This window comes from Xenopus laevis, chromosome 2L (assembly GCF_017654675.1).
Source record: "Xenopus laevis strain J_2021 chromosome 2L, Xenopus_laevis_v10.1, whole genome shotgun sequence".
In the NCBI taxonomy this organism is placed as follows: Eukaryota; Metazoa; Chordata; class Amphibia; order Anura; family Pipidae; genus Xenopus; species Xenopus laevis.
In genome coordinates, this window is record NC_054373.1 from 145,852,417 (window position 1) to 145,878,652 (window position 26,236).

General features: G+C 41.1%; 1 protein-coding gene across 9 annotated transcripts in view; it reads left to right on the plus strand.

Annotated features, from left to right (window-relative positions):
* The first annotated feature begins 6,158 nt into the window (after nt 1–6,158).
* Nucleotides 6,159–26,236, plus strand: part of naca.L (nascent polypeptide associated complex subunit alpha L homeolog) — a 20,368-nt gene continuing 290 nt past the window's right edge. The window contains exons 1-11 of one of the 9 annotated variants that reach the window (XM_041582527.1): nt 6,159–6,317; nt 9,068–9,139; nt 11,326–11,481; nt 12,952–14,757; nt 16,981–17,052; nt 18,645–18,977; nt 19,990–20,069; nt 21,449–21,526; nt 23,629–23,775; nt 23,897–24,025; nt 24,295–24,417. In XM_041582527.1, the coding sequence (XP_041438461.1) occupies nt 9,070–9,139; nt 11,326–11,481; nt 12,952–14,757; nt 16,981–17,052; nt 18,645–18,977; nt 19,990–20,069; nt 21,449–21,526; nt 23,629–23,775; nt 23,897–24,025; nt 24,295–24,417 (2,994 nt within the window). In that variant the 5' untranslated portion in view covers nt 6,159–6,317; nt 9,068–9,069. Of the gene's footprint in view, nt 6,318–6,385; nt 6,589–9,067; nt 9,140–11,325; nt 11,482–12,951; nt 14,758–16,980; nt 17,053–18,644; nt 18,978–19,989; nt 20,070–21,448; nt 21,527–23,628; nt 23,776–23,896; nt 24,026–24,294; nt 24,418–26,236 lie in introns of those variants that run through there. The other 8 variants (XM_018247440.2, XM_018247441.2, XM_018247442.2 and 5 more) reach the window with 8 other exon arrangements.

Here is a 26,236-nt window from a genome sequence, read left to right on the forward strand (position 1 = left end):
CTTTGAAATTCGAAGGTTGAAGTTTTTTTGAAGTATTGTCTCTTTAAAACTTCGACTTCGATCAGTCGCCACCTAAAAGCTGCCGAAGTGCTGTTTTAGCCTATGGGGGACCTCCTACAACCTGTATGGAGGAGTTTGGAAGGTCCAAGTTAAAAAAAACCTTCGAATCTAAGTACGACACTTCGACCACAAAAAACTTTTTGGGGTAAATTGCCTAGGAGCAAGTCTGGAGTCCCAGGCCCGGACTGGCAATCTGTGGGGTCTGGCAAATGCCAGAGGGGCTGCTATAAGGTCCCATAGAAAGTCAGTATTTAGTGGGCTGGTGACTGGTGGGGGGGCTGATTGGGCCTCTGTGTACCTGAAATGTCAGGGCCTATTTTAATTCTCAGTCCAGACTAGGGTTGCCACCTTTTCTGAAAAAAAAACCCACCAGCCTTCCTATATATTTATCTTTTTTGCCGATAAATAACATTGGGATCAACCATCATTTTTAACTGCCAGGCCGGTAAATTTACGGCCCCAGTCCGGACTAGTGTTGCCACCTGACCGGTATTTAACCAGCCGGCCTGGCCAGTAAAAATGATAGGTGATCTCAATGTAAATTTTTCGGCAAAACAAGGCGAAAACATTCGCCCATCCCTAGTTGCCACCTGGCCGGTATTTTACCAGCCTGGAAAAAAGTTAAATAGATAGAAAGGCCGGTATTTTTTTAAGGAAAAGGTGGCAACCCTAACTGCTATCTGTGGGTTCTGGCCAGAGGGGCTGCTATAAGGTCCCATAGAAAGTCAGTATTTAGTAGGCTTGTGTGGGCCGTTTGGGCCTCTGTGTGGGTTGATTAAGCCTCTGTGTACCTGAAATGCCAGGGCCTATTTTAATTCTCAGTCTGGACATGGTCACAGACGACATCTTCTTCCACGCGATCTTCTTCCTGCTTTGAACGGCGCATGCGCAGTAGGATCATTTCGCCGGTACGATCTACTGCGCATGCGCGTGACTTTTGGCGCATGCGCAGTAGATCCGTACCGGCAAAATGATCCTACTGCGCATGCGCCAAAACGCCGTTCACAGCAGGAAGAAGATCGCATGGAAGAAGATGTCGTCTGTGAACTCCCTGGACTGGACCTGCACAGAAGGGTAAGTAACAAGTTAGGGGCATTTGCCCAGCAGGAGGGGTAGGCCAGGGGGAGGAGGGAGGGTGGGCAACACACGAGAGGGGGGAGGGTTTTTGCGCAACCTAGGTTTCCTTCCCCTTTAAGGGTCATTTTGCATACCCCCCAACATTTTGGAAGTAAAAAGAGGGACAAAAATTTTTTTTCCGCACGTAGCGCAGCAATGTTTTTGACCACACCCCTTTCTGTGGCCACACCCCCTAATTACCATGTTTGTTTTACAAAATTTGGCAGGTTATGAAAGTTTGAAAATATTTCTCCTTGTCTAAACTGTGTTTTTGTGTCTCATAATTGTTACAAAGTATCTTATTTGCACCTGTTAGCTGTTCTGGCCTCTCTGCTAAAAGCCAATTAAGTGAGAAACTTTGTTTCTTTTTCTGGCTGTTCAGTGCAGAGAAAAGAGGGACTTTCCAGTACAAATGAGGGACTGCGGGTTGAGCTGTCAAAAGAGGGACTGTCCCTCCGAAAAAGGGACAGTTGGGAGGTATGATTTTGTGCCCATTTGGCCTAAGGCATTTGGTATTTTATCTGGCTGAGAAAAGGTCATACCGGTTCTTTATGCAAAGTGACATGAATGAATAAGATCTCTCTTACACTGCGTGCCAAAAGCAGATTTTGGTCAGAAAATGCAATGAGCGGTTTTGTTGGCCATATGCTCGTTAACAGACTGAGCACATACATTTTTGTCCCTTTACATACACAGGGGTGCTGCTGCCATGAGGCAAGTTACCAGGGATCGCAAAAAAGCTGTTCCTGGTAACTTTTTAAAATCAGAATTTGTTGCAGGCAGCGCCTCAGAGTGGCACTCAGTGCTGAAACTCCCCTGTGCATTTAGAATGGATCCAGTATGGCTTGGCCTTTTTGCAGAAAACAATGTGTATCCTGCACTGTTGGAGACTTGCCCAAATTGAGGAGCACGTTTTAAAAGATATTGCCTTAACAAGCAGTGACAGGTGGATTTTGTCTGGATTTTTGGCTAAAATCAGCCTGTCACTGTAAAATCGTCAGAGAATATATCATATGTGCCATGAACCTCAGTGTTTTTGCATTTGTGCCCAAAAAAATAGCAAAGGTTTGTCTACAATGACATATTTATCCTTTTTAAATTCTTTAGAAACTGTACTTTATGTGAAAGTTCTTCTCATTAAATATTATTCCATATATTTTGGGTGATCATCCGCACAGAATTAAAAAAAACCTGTTGAAGTCATTTTTATAATGAGGGAGATAAAGTGCAAATTGTCAGCCATGAAAATTCATATACACTATTAGTGTTTGCGCTCTGTAAAAAGGGCTGTATTTATATATAGGCCCCTGAGGGCCTGTGCCTAGGGCGGCACAGTTTTGGGGACGGCCCTCAGGGTGCCTATTTTTTTTTTATTTTTATAAACCCCACCCTTCGCCATGGATTTCCATCTGGTGATGGAGCTAAGGGGGTGAGGGGTAGGGGGGCCGAGGAAGAATGCAGAGGTGAAGTCACGCGCACGGCGTGCTGTCGTTACTTCAGCTGACTATGTCTCATGACGTCAGTGCACATGACATAGGGGCATGTATAGGTCCGATGCTTAGGGCAGCATCGGACCTAAATACAGCTGTACATTATTTTGGGTAATCATATCATATGCGGTATCAAAGTATTCAGAAGCTGCTTGGCCATTCACAAGTATAATAATTTGGTTTTCTATCCTTGAGCATGGGGAATTAAAAAAGTAGTAAACTGCAGGTTTGAGCCAATTACTGTAAATCTTGTAGAAACCACTAAACTGCTGTCAGGCAAGATGATTTTTTTCAGTTAATATATACTGGCAAGTTGAATAGAATTACACTTTCTTTTATAATGCAATTGTTTTTGGGTGGAAATCCGTGTAACTGCTGGTAGAGGCTTTTATGAAAGGACACACAGTTTGGTGAGCAAATGCATATGTGGCACTAAATTATTATCAGATTTATGGTAAACTATGAGTATGTGGTTTAGATGAACTCAAGATATTCCTGGTTTTAATACTGTGTATATTCTTTTTTTTTACTGAAGAGTATTTGAGACATAGGGGCAGATTTACTTAGGGTCGAATATCGAAGGTTAATTAACCCTCGATATTCGACTGTTGAAGTTAAATCCTTCAACTTCGAATATCGAAGTTGAAGGATTTAGCCCTATTCGTCCGATCGAACGAAAAATTGTTCGACTTCGAATGATCGAACGAAAAAACGATTAAATCCTTCGAATCGTTCTATTCGAAGGATTTTATTCAATCGATCGAACGATTTTTGTTTGACCAAAAAATGCTTAGGAAGCCTATGGGGACCTTCCCCATAGGCTAACATTGACCTCGGTAGCTTTTAGGTGGCGAACTAGGGCGTCAAAGTTTTTTCTTAAAGAGACAGTACTTCGACTATCGAATGGTCGAATAGTCGAACGATTTTTAGTTCGAATCGTTCGATTCAAAGTCGAAGTCGTAGTCGAAGTTCAAAGTAGCCCATTTGATGGTTGAAGTAGCCAAAAAAAAACATTCGAAATTCGAAGTTTTTTTCCTCTATTGCTTCACTCGAGCTAAGTAAATGGGCCATAAAGTGCTCTTTATTAGATTTGTGTGTTGGTAAGTGGATTTTTGTGGGAAAAACAGCAGCTTTATTTGGCTATGGAATTTAGTGAGAAATCTTGTTTTACATAATAAGTTCGGGGAAAATGTGCCATGTTTATAAATCAGTTGTATGATTAGTGTTTTGCCATGAGACAAGATCAGAACAGCTTCTAACAGCACTTTACCAAAGGCACCAAATAGGTATAAATTTTACTTTAAATTTCATGTCTGTTTCTTTCCCCACTATGTATTGTGCCACCCAATAATTAAGTCTTTTCTCTGCACAAATCTGACCCTGCAGTATAATGTATCTAATAAGAAAATGGGTTTCTTTTAAAATTGGTCAAATATGGTGATATCCTGAGACTTTTGGTACACCAGAAAATATGCTGTGAAATAAGTGCCAAAAAGTGCCTGTGTTGCAGATTCACTTGATGTTTTGGCATGAAAGCGCACTAGTGCATTTGTGGGCATCTGTATGCTCTGTGCGCTATATCCATTAGGCCACACAGCAGGACCGCAAAAGGCAGAGAGCAAGAGAAACATTACTGGACTATACTGTTTCTTGGATAGCAGAGGATATTTCACTCATGGCAGCAGAGGTCTCCATGCAATAGAATAGAGGCAAGCACACAGACATTTTAATGGGGAATGAATTCCATTCATATATAATCTTTATATTGGAAGCAATGTATCCTCTGTGTGCTCTCGTGAGCATGCACACTAATTTTGATAGCAGCCCACACAACAAATTGTGGTGCGCACAAAGAATTTTGTGTGAAAACACAAATTCTTTTATTAATTCTGACCCGAGCACACAGTTTTTGAAAACTTCTCACACAAGTTAAAAATGTGTGCACAAAGCTGAGAAGGAATTAGAGGGAACGTTGATTGGAAGCTATACTTTGCAGTATGCGGCATCCAGTGTTTCAAGGGGCATCCACAGACCTAAATTGTGCCGTAAGCATCCTTTGCGAAAGATTCAGCTGAATACTGAACCGATTTTGCATATGCAAATTAGGGATGGGAAGGAGGAAACTTTTTTTACTTCCTTTTTTGTGACAAAAAGTCATGCAATCCCTCCCCACCCCTAAGTGACATATGTAAATTAGGATTCAGATTCGGTTCGGAAGGGCAGAAGGATTCGGCCTAAACTGAATCCTGCTGAAAAAGGGCAAATCCCGAACCGAATCCTGGATTCGGTGCATCTCTAATAGCAATAAATTTGTAGCCTTACAGGACACTTGAAAAAGGGCTTTGACCTGAAACATGTAGTGTTTACACTGCTAAATAAAGAAAGCACTTTGAAATTACTGCCTTTGAAGCTGTTTATTCCATTCTTATATTTGCGTTTCAGAACATTTGCTTTTTAGAAGGGAGTCAGCGACGCCCATTTGAAAGCTGCAAAGAGTCAGAAGAAAAAGGCAAATAACTATAAAAAATAAATAATGAAAACCCATTTGAAAGTTGCTTAGCTTTGGCCATTCTACTAAAAATTGCCTTAAAGGTGAACCACCCCTTTAAAGTCTATGGGTGACAAAATCTTTTGACAATTCTTTTTTCTACGGGTGACATTTTTGAGAGAAACTTGGTGAAACATTTCACTCATAACTACCAATAATGTCTCTGGGTTCCTTTCAAGGAATCAATGTTTTGTGCCTCAGATTTGAATGGAATACCTCCCAACTGTTTTCAGAGGGACAGTCCCTCTTTTGACAGCTCAACCTGCAGTCCCTCGTTTGTACTGGAAAGTCCTATTTTTCCCCCTGCACTGAACAGCCAAAAAAAGAAACAAAGTTTCTAACTTAATTGGCTTTTGGCAGAGAACCCAGATACTTTTGTAACAATTTCGAGATAACCAATAATTGTAACAATATAAGATAACAGGTCCCTTGGGAGAATTAAAGACTCAGCTTAAAGGGTAATTCACCTTCATTAGCAAACATGTAATAACTGAAAAAAAACCCAGAAATATGTTCAAACTTTCATAACCTGCCAAATTTTGTGAAACAAACACAGTAATGAGGGGGTGTGGCCACACAATGGTCAAATAAATTGGCTTGCAACATGCGCCAACTTTTTTGTCCCTCTTTTTATTTCCAAAATGTTGGGAGGAATGATACCTCACTCACAAGCTTTTGAATCATACAAGCAGGGCAGTTGCAGGAGGGATCCCAAATGCAGTCCAGAATTACACTTCCAAACAATTAGGAGGGCTACCTTGCACTAGTGTAGTAACCTATAGCAACCAGCTACTAGAAATAAGAAAATGAAAGCAAACCTCTGATTCGCTGCTTTAGGTCACACTTTAGGCATCATTTTACTCTTTGCCAATACAGGTCAATTTCAGGGAAGCAAGATTTTCCCTAACTACAGTATTTTCGGGTTGGTGTGAAGCGCAACCATGTCTGGCCATGCCCATATTTAGGAACGACAAGTGTGCTTAGGAATCAGGTGTCAGATGAGCCGATGACCCGGATGTGCATCCTCTTTACGGTCCGATATCCCGGAAGCACTCGGCTTTTGGCTTTCTTTCTACAGCCATCTTGGATCTAAACTCCACACAGTAAGTGTCTCTTCTTTTTATCCGTCCCCATCCTTCGTGTTCTGAAAGTATTGCGGGCCCGGCGAAGCAACACAAGGCAGGGGAAGCTCTTCGGCACCGGCCTGTAGTTTTATGGCAGAGATCAGTGCGCCTTGCGTCACAAAAGACGCGTGATACGCCTGGGACACCGGGATGTCATGGAGAAACAGGGAGGAAAGGAGTGACTTGTTGTACAGAGAGAATGTAGTGCTTGTACGTGGTTTTCGCAGAGAGCACGTAACGTAGGCACCGGGTGTGTGTTGGCCCTTTTACATCTCTTGTCCTCAAACTAAAACCAGTCCAAAGCTAATTCTTAGGCGCTGTGTATGGCCTGGATAGTACATAGTCTGTCCTGCAGTGGGACGCTACTGTGTTGTAACACCGAGCTGGGCGGCCACTCCTACACACACAGTGGGGTGTTAGACACTACAAGTTGTGGCACGTGGTTGTCGTTCATAAGTGATTACAATTGCTCTGCCTCTCGCCTACTAATTCTCTATTCATAACATGTACTTTAAATACTTGTGTACCATTTGTGTCTTATATACCCACTGGCATTAGGGCAACTGGCAGTCGTGCCCTTCATATACTGGCAGTGGGGCACCTGGCAGTTAGTAGTGGGCTACTGCAATGTCATCAATCCCATTTTTGGGAAGAGTTGGAACAATCTACTATATTTTTGTAAGTGCTCTGCTGACTTTGACATGTTTGTCAGTTCTTTACCTTTATTATCATTGTTTTACTTTATAACACCCTCCCACACACTGGTGTTAATTGAAAGCTCTTTTGGTCAGCCCCCCCCTGCAAAAAATGTGTCCCCGTCCGTTCACAAATGTTCATCAAGTTTTCTAGTGGGACTGTTTTCCTAGTTGGTGACATTAAAGGACAGGTGAAACCTCTTTAGCAAACACTACTATGCTGTTTTTTTTTTTCAAATAGATTCCGCAAACTATATTTGGAATGATATTTTTTTCAGCTCTGGTCATTTGAGTAAACTGTCACTGATGTCTGTTTTGGAAAATGTTTCACATGAATGAATACACTAAAAAAAAACAACCCAGGGACCTGGTGTAAAATCAAGGAAACGTATTATGCCTTTTATGGCAGAGGAAAAAAGGGTAAAATGCAGGACAACTTACAATCACATTAAGGTTTTTACTGTATATTTCACAGATTTTCCTTCCTCCAAAACAACCAGGTTTGTGTAAATAAAGGAGCCCACTAGACTGTATTACAGGTCAAAACAAAGTTACTTTTCAGTTCATCTCACTTGCAATCCAACTCAGAGTTGAACGTATAGGTAAAAAGGCTGCAGCTAAGGAAGTATTACATTTTTGTGACAGTTTGCCCACCAGACGTGGACATTTTTCTCAAATTGTAGTTTATGGTGAAGTGAATTTTTCTGATAAATGGGCACATTTTGCTTTAAAGACAAGTGCAAGGGCTATTTTTCGTTTTGTGCTGTTTTGGTATTTAATGTATTTTGTTTGGATTACTACTGTAAAAGTTACATTATGAGCCTTGAATTGGCACTTTCCTGTTTAACATTTTGGATGTTTTGTTGAATATCGGCTGTTGCACTGTGCAGCGGAGTCAATTTGTTGACCTTTCAGTTGCCATGCTTGGATGTGGCACTGGAATTTGGCTTGTCACAGATGTGCAGTTATATTGTCCTTTGCTTATCAAACAAAAATATAAAATGTAATCTGTTTAATTGTGAATCTGTCAGTTACTCAAACACTTAAAAGGGTTGTTCACCTTCCAACACCTTTTTCAGTTTCAGATAGTTCACCGAAATATACTTTTTCCAATTATTTTCTATGTTTGACAATTTTTCTAATATTGAAGTGTCTAATTTTTCACCTTCTAAAGTAGCTCGGGCAGGGGGGGGTCAAGAACTCTAAATTGCTCTAAATTAATACATTTAGTTGATACATTTCTTGTTTTTGTGCCTGCTGAGCAGAATCTCTGGGTTACATTAAAGGCAGCTGTTAGAATTGATACAATAGTTGCTAATACTACAGAGATGCTACTGAGGAATGTATCAACTAATGTAGCAAAATTGTAACAGTGCAGAATTTGCACCTGAATTACTGACCTCCCCGGACTCAAACACCAGAGATAGGAAGCTTAAACTTAGATTTTGGAAAAACAGTTAGAAATAAAAAACGGAACGTAATTGAAATAAGTCTTCTGGAAAACAGTTGAACTGAAAAAGTGTTTGGAAGGTGAACAACCCCTTTAAGCTTGTGGGTGGCGCATTAAGATTGGTCTGTTGCAACAGTAATCAAGATCAGTGCTACCAAACATTTTAAATAGTGCAAGCAACTATACCCATACTGTTTGTCAGTAGTTGTAAATTGCTGACTCATTGAGCCAGTTATAGGAGGTGTTATCTGTCCGTAACTCACAGCATCAGTGGGTTCACTGCAACCAAGGGAAAGTGTTAGGCAGAGAAGTTTAAAAATAGAATGTTAAACATGTATACAAAGTGTAAGGAAAAAAAAAACTATTTTTGAAACAGGTTTTCTAAACATCTGCCACGCAGTTTAGTGGATTTTTGATAGCAACTATTTAAATTTTAATGCAATATAAAATAAATCTGTGCGGCCCCTGCACTAACTGGACAGTCAGGCCCAGCTGGAGAGCCCTAATCTAGATAACCTTGTTAACGTTTCTTTCTTTGTAGAATATTTCTATACAAATATTTAATTTTTTTTCTCTCCATAAAGAAATGCCTGGTGAAGCCACAGAAACTGTCCCAGCTGCAGAGCAAGAACTGCACCAGCCCCAGGCTGAGACTGGTGAGTGCTGCATGGTTTCTCTTGTCTTATTTTTTTTTTTCAGTACATGTATGGGATCTGTTATACAGAAACCTGTTATCCAGCAAGCTCAATTACGGAAAGGCCGTCTGCCAGAGACTCCATTTTATCCAAATAATCCAAATTTTTAAAAATGATTTCCATTTTCTCTGTAATAATAAACCAGTACCTTGTACTTGATTCCAACTAAGATGTAATTAATCCTTATTGGAAGCAAACGTAGCCTATTGGGTTTATTTAATGTTTACATGATTTTCTAGTAGATTTAAGGTTATGGATATATCCATTTTCCAGAAAGCCCCAGGTCCCAAGTGTTCTGGATAACAGGTCCCATGCCTTTAATTCATACCATCCACTCCTACAGACAATCAGCAGCTATCTTGCCACAAGCCTCAAATGAGACATCAGATTTTACTTAAAGTATTTATATGGCTCTGAGGAGTGGATGAGAGAAATGAGTGGAAAGTCACTGTGGAATATGGGGAAGCTTGAGAATAACTACTGGTGCTGTTGTTTTCCCCCTGTCTCTTATTACATTTGACACATGCTTTATTGTGGTTCCCTTGCACATTTGCTGTGTTAACATTGTGATGTGGCTTTTCTGCACCAACTTTGCTTAGGTTTGTACACAATGGATTCTGTCACGTTTTTAAATGTTTGCATGGCTAAGACAGTGCAAAATATTACATTTTTTAACCATTTTTTATATTCCATTTATAAGACTTTGAGGTCTTTCCCAGAGCTGTTTGTTACCCAAACAGTTGTTTTTGAAAACATATCCCGAGCAGTTGTAACACCAGTTTAGGGTCTGTGATTACATACACCCCCCCCCCCTCGTTCAGGCTGTGTATGGCATGTACCCCCGGCCAGTGAGTGGGGCAGCAAATGCCAAACTGTTAGATGATGTTATGCTTGGTGTTTGCTATGCATACAACTGGGAAATTCACTTTCATAATGATGTCTGCCACTGCTTTTCACTGAGGTAAAGCAGCAAAAAGAATAAATAAAATGCATCCCTACCTCCAATTTTCTGGACTGTTGGATAATTCCTACAATAAGACCAGAACGCTTAAGATAAATGCTTATTTCAGGGCTGCACTTGAATTAAATTGCAGTCCATGTAGCTCTTCTACGTGATCTGGTAACCCTATCCTACAATACACTGTACACAGAGGTATCCATTATTTACTGCTGATGCAGATAAGCTTCATGCTAGCTGCTAACATAAAATGCTTATTAGATCTCTACAATGCTTTTTTTTTTTTTTTTTTTTGCGCATATATGTGGCTTCTTTCTTTGGAGGGTGATGCATTACTGTGGTTGTTTAAGGGGAACTATTGCAAAAATGAAAATTTAGTATAAGCTTCATCATACTAAAATAAAAATTCTGTACCGTTTCTGAAATAATCAAGTTTATCTTCACTATTCCTCTCAGCATTGTTTCTCCTCATTCTGTCTTAATTCAGGAGTTGGGTGTCAGATGAATGATCCAATATATCGTATAGGAGGCTCCTTTTGCCTAGAAGATGTATTAGAGCTCACTCTCTTAAAATCACAAGACATCATGTCTCTCTACATGCAAGATTTGTGCAAAAGGAGGTTATTTTGTTAGATTTTGTTTGTACTGGAATCAGTTATTTGAGTGAACTCTAATTCATCTGGAAAGAAAGCCCCCCCCATAAGATATATTGGATCTAACTGTCAATGAATACCTGACACACATCTCCTGAATGAAGAGAGAATGAAGAGAGAATGAAGAGAGAATGAAGAGAGAATGAAGAGAGAATGAAGAGAGAATGAAGAGAGAATGAAGAGAGGGATAATGAAGCTAAACTTGATAATTTCAGAAATTATGAATATTTATTGATTGTATTTACAAAATGTATTTCAGTGTGATGAAGCTTATATTAAATTTTCATTTTTTGCAATAGTTCCACTTTAACCATAAATTTGGCATGATGAAATTAAATGAATCTTCATGGTTAAGACAGTCGGCCTCTCAGAATTAGCTTTTTTTTTTTAAATCACTGTTCACCCTTGGTAATCTCTGTGCTGGTATCCACGTGTGCCTGTTTGCCACAAGGACTCTTGCGTGTTTACAAGCATGTGGTTGTGGGACTAACCAATGGATTTTGAAGTTACATATTAAAATGCTCATAATGTTACAGCTCCATCTCCCTCTGCCCCTGGGGTAGAGGCTGCTGCACCTTCAGAAGGGGCAGTGGTAACTGAGACGAAAAAACCTATCACCCCGAATGCCAAGGTGGCAAGTGAGGCTTCTCAGACAGATGCGGCAAAGGCTGAAGCCGCTTTGGATTCATCAGGTAGGTATCACAAAATGGGTGTGCGAGATAAAATCAGATCTTGCAGTGTAAACTTAGAAATGCTTACTAAAGTGATCTGTGCATTCTCTTCTACACCGTATTGAAACCTACAAGCTTAAACTTAGTGAGGTTTCACACTATTCCTAAAATATTTTATACATTCATTACTGTTCTACCTTTATCGTTGAGTACTTAGTCGTATCTAGATGTTCTATAATGGGATGTCATTTTGTACAACTTACCTGTGTCTCACCATTTGAATCAATATTTAATAGACGTAGACTCTTAAAGCATTCTAGCTGTTCTGTCGTGAAAATTATGAATTTATGGAATTTTATGTTACACTTTTAATCCCAAATACTTTAGATAAGGTGATTAAACAATGAATCAAAGTAGCAGGAGAGTGACAACTGTTTGGTGACTGCTAGTCAGAGTGCAGAAAATGTTGAGGCAGCACGTTATTTGTGTCAACACAAGCATACCTTTTCATGCAGTCTACTGATCTGTGTAAAATGTCTTTTCATTCAAAAACATTTGCGTTTCAGCAAATCACTATTCATGGATGACAAAAAAACAGTTGCCTATTGTAATGCTCTAAGATAATTATTAAACATTCTATATTTTAGGCTGATGTCATACAGTAAATTTACTTCCAGCGTATTTTAGCCAGCATAGAAGTTCTGAAACCCCCACACTTACCTTTTATTTATTTGAATTCTAAGCAAATGATCGCTAAGGTACTAATGCCATTCAGCATGAAAATTCTTGAGGGTTTTCAGGCTGAAAACAGTCGATGCAATCCCATGTTTCTCTTTAAAGGCTAATGCCAGGTAGTACTGAAAATTGGGCTGCTGGAATATACAGGCTGAGAATCATCCTGTCTGGTGTTAGCCTGAGTGGGATGCTGCATTGGCTTTTTCAGGCTCTGTGCTGGCAGAGAATAAGGTCTGTGCATGCTATAGCTCTGATGTGTCAACTTTGGAGGATTTACAGAACTAGAGTAGATTAGATGATTTTAGTAGTATAATCCATAGGAAAGAGAGCTTTCATTTGGCTTACTATTTCAAGTAAATTTGCACCACATTTGTACGTTCCTGCCTCCGTTAGTGTTCAAATAAGAAGTGTTAAATTTTGCAATCTGCTGAGCTTTGCACATACTGTTTTCTGTTCTGTTGTATTGCATTAGTAGCTATGTACAAAGTTAAGTCGCGGTCATTAATTTTTTCCTTCCTAGCTACGAGCATCTAAGCTTGTTTAACAAGACCCAGTAAAATCAGAAGTGCTAGGTCCCCTTTTTTCTAGTCCTCATATTAAACTGTGTCCTGGTTATAATGGATACTAGTCTCTTACTTTTAACATTGTGTTATTGTACTGAAATTTACTTGGTTGGAAGAAATTGATGTCATCTTTACTGCTTGTGTTTCTATTGATATGTCTTGTTTTTTCCTTTCCTAACAATGAAAATGCCAGACTCCAAACAAGGAGTCACAAAAAAGAAATCTTCAGAGGCTGCTAAACCTGGAAAGGTAAAAGCAAAAGGTTCAGAGCCTAGCTCCAAACCTGCAGCGGCAAAAGGAAAATCAGAGCATAGGCCCAAATCTGGAGAGGTAAAAGTTTCAAAGCCCAGCACCAAGCCTGAAGAAATTAAAGCTTCAGAGCCTAGTCCTAAACCTGCCGAGGCCAAAGTTTTAGAGCCTAGCCCTAAACCCATAGAGACGAAAGCTCCCAAGCCCGCAGAGGCGGAAGCTCCCGAGCCCACAGAGGCAAAAGCTCCCGAGCCTAGTCCCAAGCCCGCAGAGGCAAAAGCTTCCGAGCCTAGACCCAAACCCGCAAAGTCGAACGCTTCCAAACCTAGCCCCAAGCCCGCAGAGGCAAAAGCTTCCGAGCCTAGCCCCAAGCCCGCAGAGGCAAAAGCTTCCGAGCCTAGCCCCAAGCCCGCAGAGGCAAAAGCTTCCGAGCCTAGCCCCAAGCCCGCAGAGGCAAAAGCTTCCGAGCCTAGCCCCAAGCCCGCAGAGGCAAAAGCTTCCGAGCCTAGCCCCAAGCCCGCAGAGGCAAAAGCTTCCGAGCCTAGCCCCAAGCCCGCAGAGGCAAAAGCTTCCGAGCCTAGCCCCAAGCCCGCAGAGGCAAAAGCTTCCGAGCCTAGCCCCAAGCCCGCAGAGGCAAAAGCTTCCGAGCCTAGCCCCAAGCCCGCAGAGGCAAAAGCTTCCGAGCCTAGCCCCAAGCCCGCAGAGGCAAAAGCTTCCGAGCCTAGCCCCAAGCCCGCAGAGGCAAAAGCTTCCGAGCCTAGCCCCAAGCCCGCAGAGGCAAAAGCTTCCGAGCCTAGCCCCAAGCCCGCAGAGGCAAAAGCTTCCGAGCCTAGCCCCAAGCCCGTAAAAGCTTCAAAGCCTAGCCCCAAGCCCGCAGAGCCGAAACCTTCAGAGCCTAGCCCCAAGCCCGGAGAGGGGAAACCGTCCGAGCCTAGCCCCAAGCCCGCAGAAGCACAACCGTCCGAGCCTAGCCCCAAGCCCGCAGAGGCGAAACCTTCAAAGCCTTGTCCTAAGCCTGCAGAGCCAAGCCCTAAGCCTGCAAAAGCTTCAAAGCCTAGCCCCAAGCCTGCAGAACCAAAAACTTCCGAGCTTATCCACAAGCCCATAGAGCCAAAACCTTCTGAGCCTAGCCCTAAGCCCGCGGAAGCACAACCATCCAAGCCTAGCCCCAAGCCCGCAGAAGCACAACCATCCAAGCCTAGCCCCAAGTCCGCAGAACCACAACCATCCAAGCCTAGCCCCAAGCCCACAGAGACAAAACCTTCCGATCCTAGTCCCAAACCCGCACAGGTCAAAGCTTCAGAGCCTAGCCCCAAGCCCGCAGCGGCCAAAGCTTCAGAGGCCAGCCCCAAGCCCGCAGCGGCCAAAGCTTCAGAGGCCAGCCCCAAGCCCGCAGCGGCCAAAGCTTCAGAGGCCAGCCCCAAGCCCGCAGCGGCCAAAGCTTCAGAGGCCAGCCCCAAGCCCGCAGCGGCCAAAGCTTCAGAGGCCAGCCCCAAGCCCGCAGCGGCCAAAGCTTCAGAGGCCAGCCCCAAGCCCGCAGCGGCCAAAGCTTCAGAGGCCAGCCCCAAGCCCGCAGCGGCCAAAGCTTCAGAGGCCAGCCCCAAGCCCGCAGCGACTAGCTCCAAGCCCATAGAGGCAAAAGCTTCAACGACTGTCCACAAACCTGGAGAAAAGAAAGAGAGAGGTGCTAAGCCTAGCCCCAAATCAAGCACTGCTCCAATTGTGACTGACAGAACTTCCCAAGGAGCAGGTAGACTGTTTGAACCCATAGATTCTCTAACTCATCTTATGGACATGAAAGTGCATGGAACATTTTAATACAGATGGTGTGAAGTTATTAAAACCATGCATGATAGTACTGTGCCTGCCTGCGCGTTCTGCATTTCAAGAACCTTTTTGACATCCTCCATAAGCTGCTATTAGTGCCCAGCCTGTTCAGGCATTGTATTCTGGCACAGTGCAAGACATAGCATCTATTTGCTTCTTACAGGAGTCATTAAATGCCATATGCATTTCAATGAGCAACTAGAACGGACAGCCTAAAAGAAACGTGCGTTGTCTTGTATCCGAGGATTCCCATTGCAGATTGCGATTTATCTGCTGATATTGATTGCTGAGAAACCTTTCAATTTTTGAAATATTAGTGTATTGTGGTGTAAGACTATTGCTCACACACTCATTTATTTTTATGATTGTTTCATAGAGAAACAAATTATTTTCTCCATTGTTAATAAAATGTAGATGCGTGCATACCTAACTCTGTACCATTGTACCTGATGGGCATCAGTGTGGCTCAGCTTCTGCCTTGAGTTTCTGATGAAATTGACCCAAGTGAATGGGTCTCTAGATTGTAAGCTTCACTGGGGCAGGCACTGGTGTGAACGATTATCTGTACAGTGCTGTGTAGGTCTGTGTTGGTGAAATATAGGTAAAGGATGATAATATAGATAATAGTGAAGCATATATGGACAATATCTTTATAGAATACATGTTTAAAATAAGCAACATCATGTTGGGAGGAAGAAGGTTTTTATTAAGCAAGTGCTCACAGCTACATTATTACTGTTTTGTATAACATATATTTATTTTTTTGTCATTGCAGATTCATAAGTCTTTAAAGGGATTTTTCACCTTTGAGTTAAAGCGATTCTGTCATGAGTTTTATGATGTAGTTTTTATTATTAAATTTACACTGTTTACGCTGCAAAAAAATAAAATCACTCTTCTATATAATTTTTTTTTGTTGTAATATTGGTGTGAAGGCAGCCATCTCAGGTCATTTTGCCTGGTCATGTGCTTTCAGAAAGAGCCAGCACTTTAGGATGGAACTGCTTTCTGGCAGTCTGTTGTTTCTCCTACTCAATGTAACAATGTGTCTCAATGGGACCTGGGTTTTACTATTGTGTTGTTCTTAGATCTACCAGGCAGCCTTTATCTTGTTAGGGAGATATCTGGTTACCTTCCCATTGTTCTGATGTTAGGCTGTTGGGGGGGGGGGGGGAAGGGAGGGGGTGATATCACTCCAACTTGCAGTAAAGAATGACTAAAAGTTTATCAGAGCACAAGTAACATGACTGGGGGCAGATGGGAAACTGACAATATGTCTATCCCAATGTCAGATTTAAAAATTAAATATAAAAAAAAATCTACTTTTTGAGAAACAAATTACAGTGCAGAATTCTGGTGGAGCAGCACTATTTTAAATGATGCATTTTGAAAAAAAATTTTTTCCCCTTGACAGTATCCCTTTAACTTTTAGTATGATGTATACTTTCTTTAGAGAGTGATATTCTGAGATAACTTGCCATAGGTTTTATTTTTTTTTTATTCTTTTGTGGGTTTTGAGTTGTTTAACTTTTTATTCAGCAGCTGTCCAGTTTGCAATTTCAGCGATCTGGTTGCTAGGGTCCAAATTGCCCTAGCAACCATCCACTGATTTGAACGAGCGACTCCTGAATAGAAAAATGAGTAAAAAGGAGCAATGACAATGTAGCTTTACAGAGCATTTGTTTTTAGATGGGATCAGTGAGTAAGGCAAATAATCAAACTATAAAAAAAGACCAATTGAAAACTTAAAGGTGAACCAGCCCTTTAAACACAATGTGATGCATGGAGCTGTGTGTATATAGGCTACTGGCATGTTTGGCACCCTAACCATGAGAAAGCACTGGTGTGCTGGACCAAAACTTCTAGCATTCAAGAGGAAAAAGCATTCCAAGTGTTGTAGTCCAGCAATGTCAGGGTACCCAAAGTTAATAAATTTGCTTTTTATATACAATGGCAATAGATCAGCCTGCTTTCTTAAAAAAAGAAAGAAAAAGTGCAACACTGCAGGAGTCAGTGTTTCAGCGAATGGTCATGGAGTGTGTATTCAGTGAGTTTGCCTGGCATGTAGGTTTGAAATTCCACTAGCTGCATGCCTGGAACGTTCTCATTTCATGTATATCCAGTAACCGCTGTCACTCTTTCTCAGCTCCAGATTCCATTTCATCTGCTGCTGCTATAGCGGCACCTAGTCTTCCCGTTGCTGATGTTCAGAGCCCAGGTATCTGGTGCACACATTCCTGATTAGACATTCTTCTCTTTTTTCTCATGTACTAAATGCACATTTTCCAGTGTTGTCAACTGTTTTGCGTGCGTAGACGAAACAATTAGACTCTACACAATCCCCTCAAGGTCGACTCCACAAGCTGCTGGCAAGGAGTTGTTTGCTGCTGGGTCACTATTCTATGCCTGAGACCTGTCCCTCTCTAATCCTCTAAAATATCTGCTATCAGAAGGCAGTATGTTAAGTGACACATGCTAGTCTCACACTCTGGCTTTGTTGCTGGTACCTCCGGTGATGACGCTTTTGAGCCTGCTCTGATAAATTGTTGAGTGGACATGTGTCAGATACCAAGGACCTTATTGGTATGGTAGACTGTTCCTGTTGCTTTAAGATCAATGCCTATGTGTTCATGCAGTGGTATTGTCAGAGAGCAGCCCAGTATTGTAAGATCCACTGACCTAGGGCAAAATTACCGTATTAGGTTAATATCACCCATCTTAGGTGGCCACATCTGGCGAAGAATCCATTAGTTTGGTGACCTAGCCAAACAAGCAGATCTTGTAGTGTATGGCCAGCTTAAAGGGGAACTACCGCGAAAATGAAAATTGAATATTCGCTTCAGCATACGGAAATAAGAATTTCTAAATACATTCAATTAAATTATGTATTGTTTCTGAAATAATCAAGTTTATCTTCACTATTCCTCTCTCAGCATCTGTTTTTCATTCCGTCTTCTTGCAGCAGTTGGGTGTCAGATATTCATTGACAGTTAGATCCAATATATATTATAGGGGGCTCCTTTTGCCTAGAAGATGTATTGGAGCTCACTCTATTAAAACCACCAGAAATCATGTCTCTCTACATGCAGAATTTGTGCAAAAGGCAGTTATTTTGTTACTTTTGTTTGTACTGGAATCGGTTATTTGAGTGAGCTCTAACACATTTGTTAGGAAAGGAAACCCTCTATAAGATATATTGGATCATTCATCTGACATCCAACTACTGCATGAAGACAGAATGAAGAGAAACAGATGCTGACAGAGGAATAGTGCAGATAAACTTGATTATTTCAGAAACAAGGCATTTTTCATCTATTGTATTTAGAAAGTTTCCTACTTCAGTATGCGGAAGCTTATATTAAATTTTAATTTTGTGTTGGTTCCCCTTTAAGTCCGTTGTGAAGAATTTGAAAATTTATGTATGAGATTGAACAATTTTATCTGGGCCTACACACCCTGCAACTAGTACTGCTACCTTGTCTAATCTTCCACCCAAGGCTGCTGCTCTTTCTCCTTCCCCTAAGCATGCTGTACTCTAGATTCTCATGAGACCATCAATTTAACAACCTACCTGATAATTTTCTCTTACCCTGTGCTTCATGCCTTTCTTTGCAATTTGGTAGGATTCCCCTTTGTTTTTCCTGTTAATGTTTATGATGAAAAAGTAGTCCATCCCTTGACTTGATAATTGTTTGTTCCACTTCCCTGCTCCTGTCTGCATGTGGTGCACAGGCACTGTATGTAACTCAAGCTCATCTATCAATCTGCCATTTATGCTGCCCCTAATCACTTTTCTTCTCCTTCTTTTAGCAAATAAAACTGAGGGGATCTCCCCTCAGCCTGCTGCAGAGCTAGGTGTCCAAAGCCCTGCAAAAGTGCTAACTCCTTCCCTGCCTTTGCCAACCTTGGAGCCTGTTTCTTCTGCCCAGCTTGATTCTCTTTCCCCACCTCTTGTTCCAAAAACATCCTCAACCATATTACCATCTGCACCTCTTACTGTGGAAGAGGAGGAACTGCCCCCTCTGATTCCCCCAGAAGCTCCAGCTCAAGAACCTGCCTTTCATCCTGTCATGGTGGATTTTGGGTCCCCTAAAGTGGTGCCAGCCCCACCAGTCAAGGAGGCTGTGTTGAAGAACGATGAGGGTATTTAGCCTGGTGTTCACCTAATTGTGTGCGGTGCATGGTTTTAAAGTGGGAAATAACACTTTGCCATTTAGAATATGACTAACCCATTAACATGTGAGTGGGGGGTAAATTTCACTTAGTGTGGATTAAGCTCTCCAGTGCTTTCATTGAGTCACATGCTGGGTGGGACAGTGCCCCTACAGTTTCGAAAAAATTGCAGATGCCTCAGTATTTATTGGGTTGGTAGAACTGCTCCGTTTTTCCTACACATGGGCCATATGGCAGATTCTTTCACACTACTGAAAATTGGGTTTTAATTTCTATCACTATAAATGGTTGAAAAACATACTTGCTTTCAGCATGCATGCTACTGATAAGTACATCAGTGCTATCTCTATTCAAGTAGTATGCATGGCACTTATCTGATTGGTCTACTCCAGTCAGCTGTTATGGCAAATGGGGGGGGGGGAGATACTTCTGTGTTCTAATCTTGGTTTTAAATATTTTTGTTGTACTTGTTTATCTTTAATTGTTTTGCAAGAAAACCATAAATAATAGGGTAACATTTGCTTTTGCTCTGTGGTTTTGGGAATGCTTTCTGTAAGAATATTCAATCAGTCTGGTATCAAAAAAAATAATTTATGCCAGCTGGATGAGAGGTTTCAAGGTTATGAGTGCTACATCCTCCGGTTTCAAAAATGTGATCAATTAGGTTGCAAAATTTTGTAGAAATTTTGTAATTTGGAATGAAATAGACAAATGAACATACACATATTGCTTGTAAACCTGCTGTGCCTAGCACCGGTTTTGGGGAAATTTTATATTAAAATGAAATGGAGATTGGCAAACAATTGCTGGTATAAAGGGAACTGTGCCATGCAGATCCTTCATCATCCAGAAACTGTATGGCCACCCCGCTGTGATGCTTTCTGAACACTAAAGTTTACGTTTGTTGTAGCTGTTTAAACTGTCAGACAGAACCTGTTTTATGGAGTAATTATATCAATTTAATATATTGTTTGCATGACAGGGTCTGGAACAGAGTCTGATAGTGATGACTCTCCACCTGAGCTTGAACAGGACTCCACACAAACCACACAGCAGGCACAGGTATGTTTAGTCCATATCGATACACTTCAACTCTTTTATGCTTGGATATCTCATATCTTCTATTATAGAAGCATGTTTTTAGCACAACATTACATTATCCACATCTTAAGTGAATTCTTTTAGCTGCATGGCATCTTAATATTGTATTCCCATAGTCAGAGGTTGATTTTTGTGAGACAAATATATTCCTTAAGCTGGCCATAGACGCAAAGATCGATCTGACTTCCCATCTCCTGACCTGCCACTAACCATTCCGATAAAATAAAGTAGTAAAAGAACAGCCGATGTTCTGCCCCTGGCTGCAATCTTACGAAAGTTTATGTCCGACAGTTGGTGACAGTCTCCCACTGAAAATCGTACGATCGGCAATACATGTAGAGAAATTATCGGCAGCCGACAAATCTTTTAACCTGTCCGATCGACTGAACGACTATCTCCGTGGGATGAAATGTCGGGACTCTCCACACACGGCCAAAAAATTAGTGGATTCGTACGATCGGATCTTTGCGTCTATGGCCAGCTTTACACATTCCTTCATACTACTCCAAGAATACATTTAGATAAACACTGTAACCTTTTCATCTAAAATGCCTACCAGAACACCCTGCAGAATAACTGTAGGGCCAGTTTCATGTATAATAACAGCAGGGCCGGATTTACATAGTGGGCGCCCCTAGGCCCTCTGCAGTTTGTCGCCCCTGTCCCCTCCCCTTTAGGAGCCACGTCGTCTCACTGTATATTTGTATACTGCTGAGATGACAAAGTTTACTTTGACTTTGAAAAGGATTGTATCTCCAGCGCATCCCCAGTGTTTTTGAACCAATGTGGTTGGGCAGCATGCCGCCCCCCTAAAATCCTGCCGCCCTAGGTGGCCTTTCCACAAATCCGGGCCTGTACTCCAGAACAGATGAGAAGTTAAATGCAGTGCCAGTTTCACGTAGAATACACCCAGAATGCACATCAGCATAAATACAATTGCAGTTTTTATTGCATGCTAGACTGTATATCTCTTGCAGAGGAGGCCACCCAAGTTATGAGCCAAATCTGGCTTATCTAAGCATTGAGTAATGGCACATGACAATAATTTGGGTGGCTTTTGGGAAGCCTGTGCTACTATGTTGTAGTAGCACTATAAACTTGAATGAAAATCTCCTGACGGGCACTTCTGGAAAGGCATACTGATGGGCTTCCAGGCTACTGTCCCAAGGCAAGTGCTTGTCACTCAAGTCTGTGCGTTGCTATAAAAGTAAAAGTTAGAATGAGTTAAAAAAAGGAATGTTATCTGTCTGAATCTAATGTTACAGAGACACACAATTAAAGATTAGCAAGACTGCATTGTTCTGTAACTAACTGTTTTTTTATTTTGCCCATATAAACAGCTTGCAGCTGCTGCAGAAATAGACGAAGAGCCAGTAAGCAAAGCAAAACAGAGCAGGAGTGAAAAGAAAGCAAGAAAGGTAAAAACTATATTTTGTGTATGTGACGTGTAAATGTATTTATCAGGGCCTTGCCGAGCTATGTGACCAGCAAAATTTCCTTTCACCTTTCTGGGCCTCAGTTTAATATAGCAGTTTAGTAAATTGATAATAAAGTGATCCTCTAACTTTCATTCAGGAACTGTGACTTTTCATTTTGTGTCCAAAATTCTTACATTTATGCAGGTATTTGTTATGCGCAGATTGTATTATTGGGCTCTTCCTTTTCTGACTAATGTAACTAAATGGCTTCTATCCTTTCTTGATAAAATGAAATGAGTAAGGGACTAGGGAAATTTGTGGCTAACTGGGACATGGATTTTTCTACCAATATTTCAGCAGGCAAACTTTTGCATTTTCAGGACAGAAACTGCCTGTCTCAAGCAGGGCCGTTTCCATTCATGTCGATGTCTGCAGGTACAAGGCCCGATAAACCCTGCATGTTGCATTGGCTTAAAGGATAAGTAAATCTTAAATGAATGCGCAATTCTAAGCACTTTTGCAATGTACATTCATTATTTTTTTTTTATTCCATGATATTAAAGTATACATGTACTGTTAACATGAAATGATTTTGTTACAACAGTGCCACCTGCTGGTCATTTTCTGACCAGTCTGACCACCAAGTAGTCAAGGATGTTGTCAGAGATGAGCTGCTATGATGTTCTTATGCTTAGGAAAGATTTGAGAAAGGTTTCTACTTTACTTATCCTTTAAGCCTGAAAGACTGCAGTAACAAAAAATAGAAAAGTTAAAAATATATAATTTAACCTGCATACTCTTGGGTAGGGGGTGTACAGGACTGTGAGGTAAAAAAAAAGTCAATCAAGGAGGCTGCACAATCGGCTATTAACTTTGTTACTATAAAATGGTGCTTATAGCAATGTAAGAACAGTTATAGAGGGAATAAGTTTCACTTTTTTTTTTTTTTAAAGGTAAGTTTTATTTCCTTTTGAACACAAACAATCATACATACATTACAAACAGTTGAGCAGACTGACACAAGTAAGGTACACAATAGAGGTACAAAACAGAAGTTGACTCTGTACATACTAGGGTAAGCATTGCTACTAGAAAGAGATGGAGAAATGTTATATCACAATGGCTAAGGTATTGATCAGGCAAGTCAGGGCTAGTGAAACCTCCATCGTTACTGCCAAGAAGGGTTGTCCAGATACAGCTCAATCAGGGGGATTCGGATCAATGTCAGCCCACGGGCCCCATATGTTGTCAAATTGTCAGGGCACCCCTGGACTCGTAGGTAAGTTTATAAAGAGGTACTACACTGTTAACCAGGTGCACCCAAGCTCTAAGAGAGGGTGAGAGGTTGCCCATCCAGTGCATTGCTATAGTTTTCTTTGCATAAAAGAGGAGGATGCGGTAGGTAATTCTGGGATATTTGGCTGGGACCAGTTCCTCCAAGACCCCCAGCAGACAAACAGTTGGAGAGATGACCCTTGGGAAGTCTAGATTGTCCGCTAAGTAGTTTACCACTCTCGTCCAGAAGTCTAAAATATGTTGGCACTCCCATATTAGATGGAAGAAGTCCGCACCCGGTTGCTGACACCTAGGACAGTTGTCGAGAGGGACTCGGCCCATTTGTTTAAGGCGTATAGGGATTATATATACATGGTGTATAATTTTATACTGTATCAGCTTATCTTTTAGAGAAATGAGACCAGTGTACACATTGTCTATCGCCTCCTCCCAGTCATCCTGAGTAAGACCTATAATTTTAGTAGTCCACCAGTCCTGGGTAGTCAGGAAGGGTTTAGGGCCAGATAGGAGAAGCCGGTGGTATAAACGGGACACCAATTTGGAGGGGCTAGGGTCACGGAGTATTTCATCTATGACCAGGGAGGATAAGTTTCACTTTTAACAATTTATGAACATACACAGACTATTCAAGTCTCTAGTAGGCATACAACCTGCCTTTAGTAGACAAGTTTGAGAGACTGTAAAATGTTTGTATCCAAATACTTTATGCAGACAAAATCCATTCTTTTTCTTTCTCTATGTATACATCCATGCATATTATGTCCACTTCCTTGAAAATAATTCAAATCTATTGTGCTTGATTTCAGGCTATGTCTAAGTTGGGGCTTCGCCAGGTCACCGGAGTAACAAGAGTCACTATCAGAAAATCCAAAAACATTCTTTTTGTCATCACAAAACCCGATGTATACAAGAGCCCGGCATCTGACACTTACATTGTCTTTGGAGAAGCTAAGGTGTGTATGGTGGACCTCAAACTTTAAAATAACATCCTATAGTATTGTTGCTAGTACACTCAAGCCCTGTTTTCTTCTGTTTTTCATCACTTCCTTTCTTTTATTCTTTCTGCCACTGCAGATTGAAGATCTTTCCCAACAAGCCCAGTTAGCAGCTGCAGAAAAGTTCAAAGTACAGGGAGAGGCCGTCTCAAATATCCAAGAAAATACACAGACTCCCACAGTACAGGAGGAGAGCGAAGAAGAAGAGGTAAGTAGTGCACAATGCAATTTGGTGTTAGGAAAAATTCTGGTTTTAATTCAATCCAGCATTTATTTTTTGTGGAAAGGCAGTGCTATTTGGTTGTGCATCCTGCACAAACTATCCATCAAATCTGCTATAATTTTATATTGTGCACTTTTGTAGCCTTAAGCAGTAACATATATTAATCTTTCCTCCAGCCCCCCTAAATCTGCCATTTAAAAATATCATAATTTTTACTGAATGAATAATTCTTTCAACCACTTTTTTTTCTGCAGGTTGATGAAACTGGCGTGGAAGTCAAGGACATTGAGCTTGTTATGTCACAGGCTAATGTGTCCAGAGCGAAGGCTGTACGTGCGCTTAAGAATAACAGTAACGACATAGTAAATGCAATCATGGTAAGTACAGACAGTGCCAAACGCAAGCTCTCTAAGCACGCTCTGATCAGTGCTATGGCAATGTTACTGTATATACAAATACATTTTATAATTCCTCTTCAGATATTGGGTTGTGCAGGAAACAGAATAGCTTAATATGTCAGTGTGAAATTGGAGGGCCTCTTTCTTCTAAAGCATGCCTTTTATTTGTAATTTACTAGGATTTGTTCCTTGCCACTTCATGTTCTACTTGTGTGTAAGGAAAATAGATAAGAATGTATCATACAGTGGAGCTTAAATGGGATAGACTTTTGTGTATTATGTGAATGTATTTACTGTTGCCTTCACTACTCTCCCTACTTGAAACATATTTGTATGCAAAGGCCATATTGCCTTGCATGTTCTTTAAATGGCTTGTTCTGGTTTAAATTAACTTTAGCATGATGTAGAGCAGGCATGTCCAAAGTGCGGCCCGGGGGCCAATTGCGGCCATTTTTTCAAATTGACACCGGCACTCAGACTCAGTCATGAAATAATAATGAGGCCCCCCAGCACAGTGCGAACAGGAATCACATAGCAGTAATATTAAGACACGTTAGTGAAATGATCTGCCACTTGGTCTATACTGCTGCCTGTGTGCTGAAGGTGTTAGTAATAGACATGTACTGGCACATAGTGACGCACCGCTCTCACATACTTCTTTAGGGCGCACAGCACTCAGGCAGCAGTATAGACCAATACAGATTTCACTAATGTGCCCAAATATTACGGCTACTCGATTCATGTAATTTAATGTTAATGGTTCAAAGACTGTCTGGCTTAATGGTCGGCCCCCACACATTTTCACCTCACCAAATCTGGCCCTCGTTGCAAAAAGTTTGGGCACCCCTGATGTAGAGAGTGATATCCTAGTATGATGTACTGATATTCACAGACGGTAGATTTTTATTTTTGGCTTTTGAGTTATTTTTTGAGATTTTTAATAAACAGCTCTCCTGCTCACAATTTCTGGTTGCTAGGGTCCAAGTTACTCTACCAACCATACATTGATTTTAATGAGACTGGAATATGAATAGGTGAGGCCTGAATATAAAGATAATATTAAGTAGCAATGAAAATATATTTGTAGCCTTACAGAGCGTGTTTTTTTAGATGGAGCAGCGACCTCCATTTGACATCTGGAGAGAGAGTCAAAAGAAGGCAAATAATTCAAAAACTATTTAAAAAAAAAAAAGTGAAGACCAATTGAAAAGTTGCTTATAATTGCCCATTCTATTACATACATATATTAACTCAAACATGAATCACCCCTTTAACACCTGCGAAAGAGAAGCTCCTGCGCAAGGCATTGTGGGAACTGGAGCCTTTGTTGGAGGAGAGATGTCGGGGGGGGGGGGGTCAGCGATTAGCTTTTTTTTAATTAGTCAGCTACAGGTAGAACAATGAAATTAAAAGTCATGGGTTACCAGGTGCAAATATAAGACATTATCCCCAGTGTTTCAGTGACATGAGTAGTAAGAGCAAGTTCTCCGCTTTGATACCTACCTCCTTGTATATAATCCATTATATAATACACAAAAGCCATGAATATCCTGTAAATTATATCCTTATAAACGGTGAGTTCTGATGTCATCAGTTATAAACGGTGAGTTCTGATGTCATTTCTGTCACATGACTCACCGAAACTTGTGTATTATAATAAATAAAGTACCCCCAGTTGTAAAATATGAGGATATTAGAAGTTACCTCGGAGTTTCCTGACCTGTATAAAAACACTCGGCCTTCGGCCTCGTGTTTTTATATGGTCATGAAACTCCTCGGTAACTTATAATATCCTTAT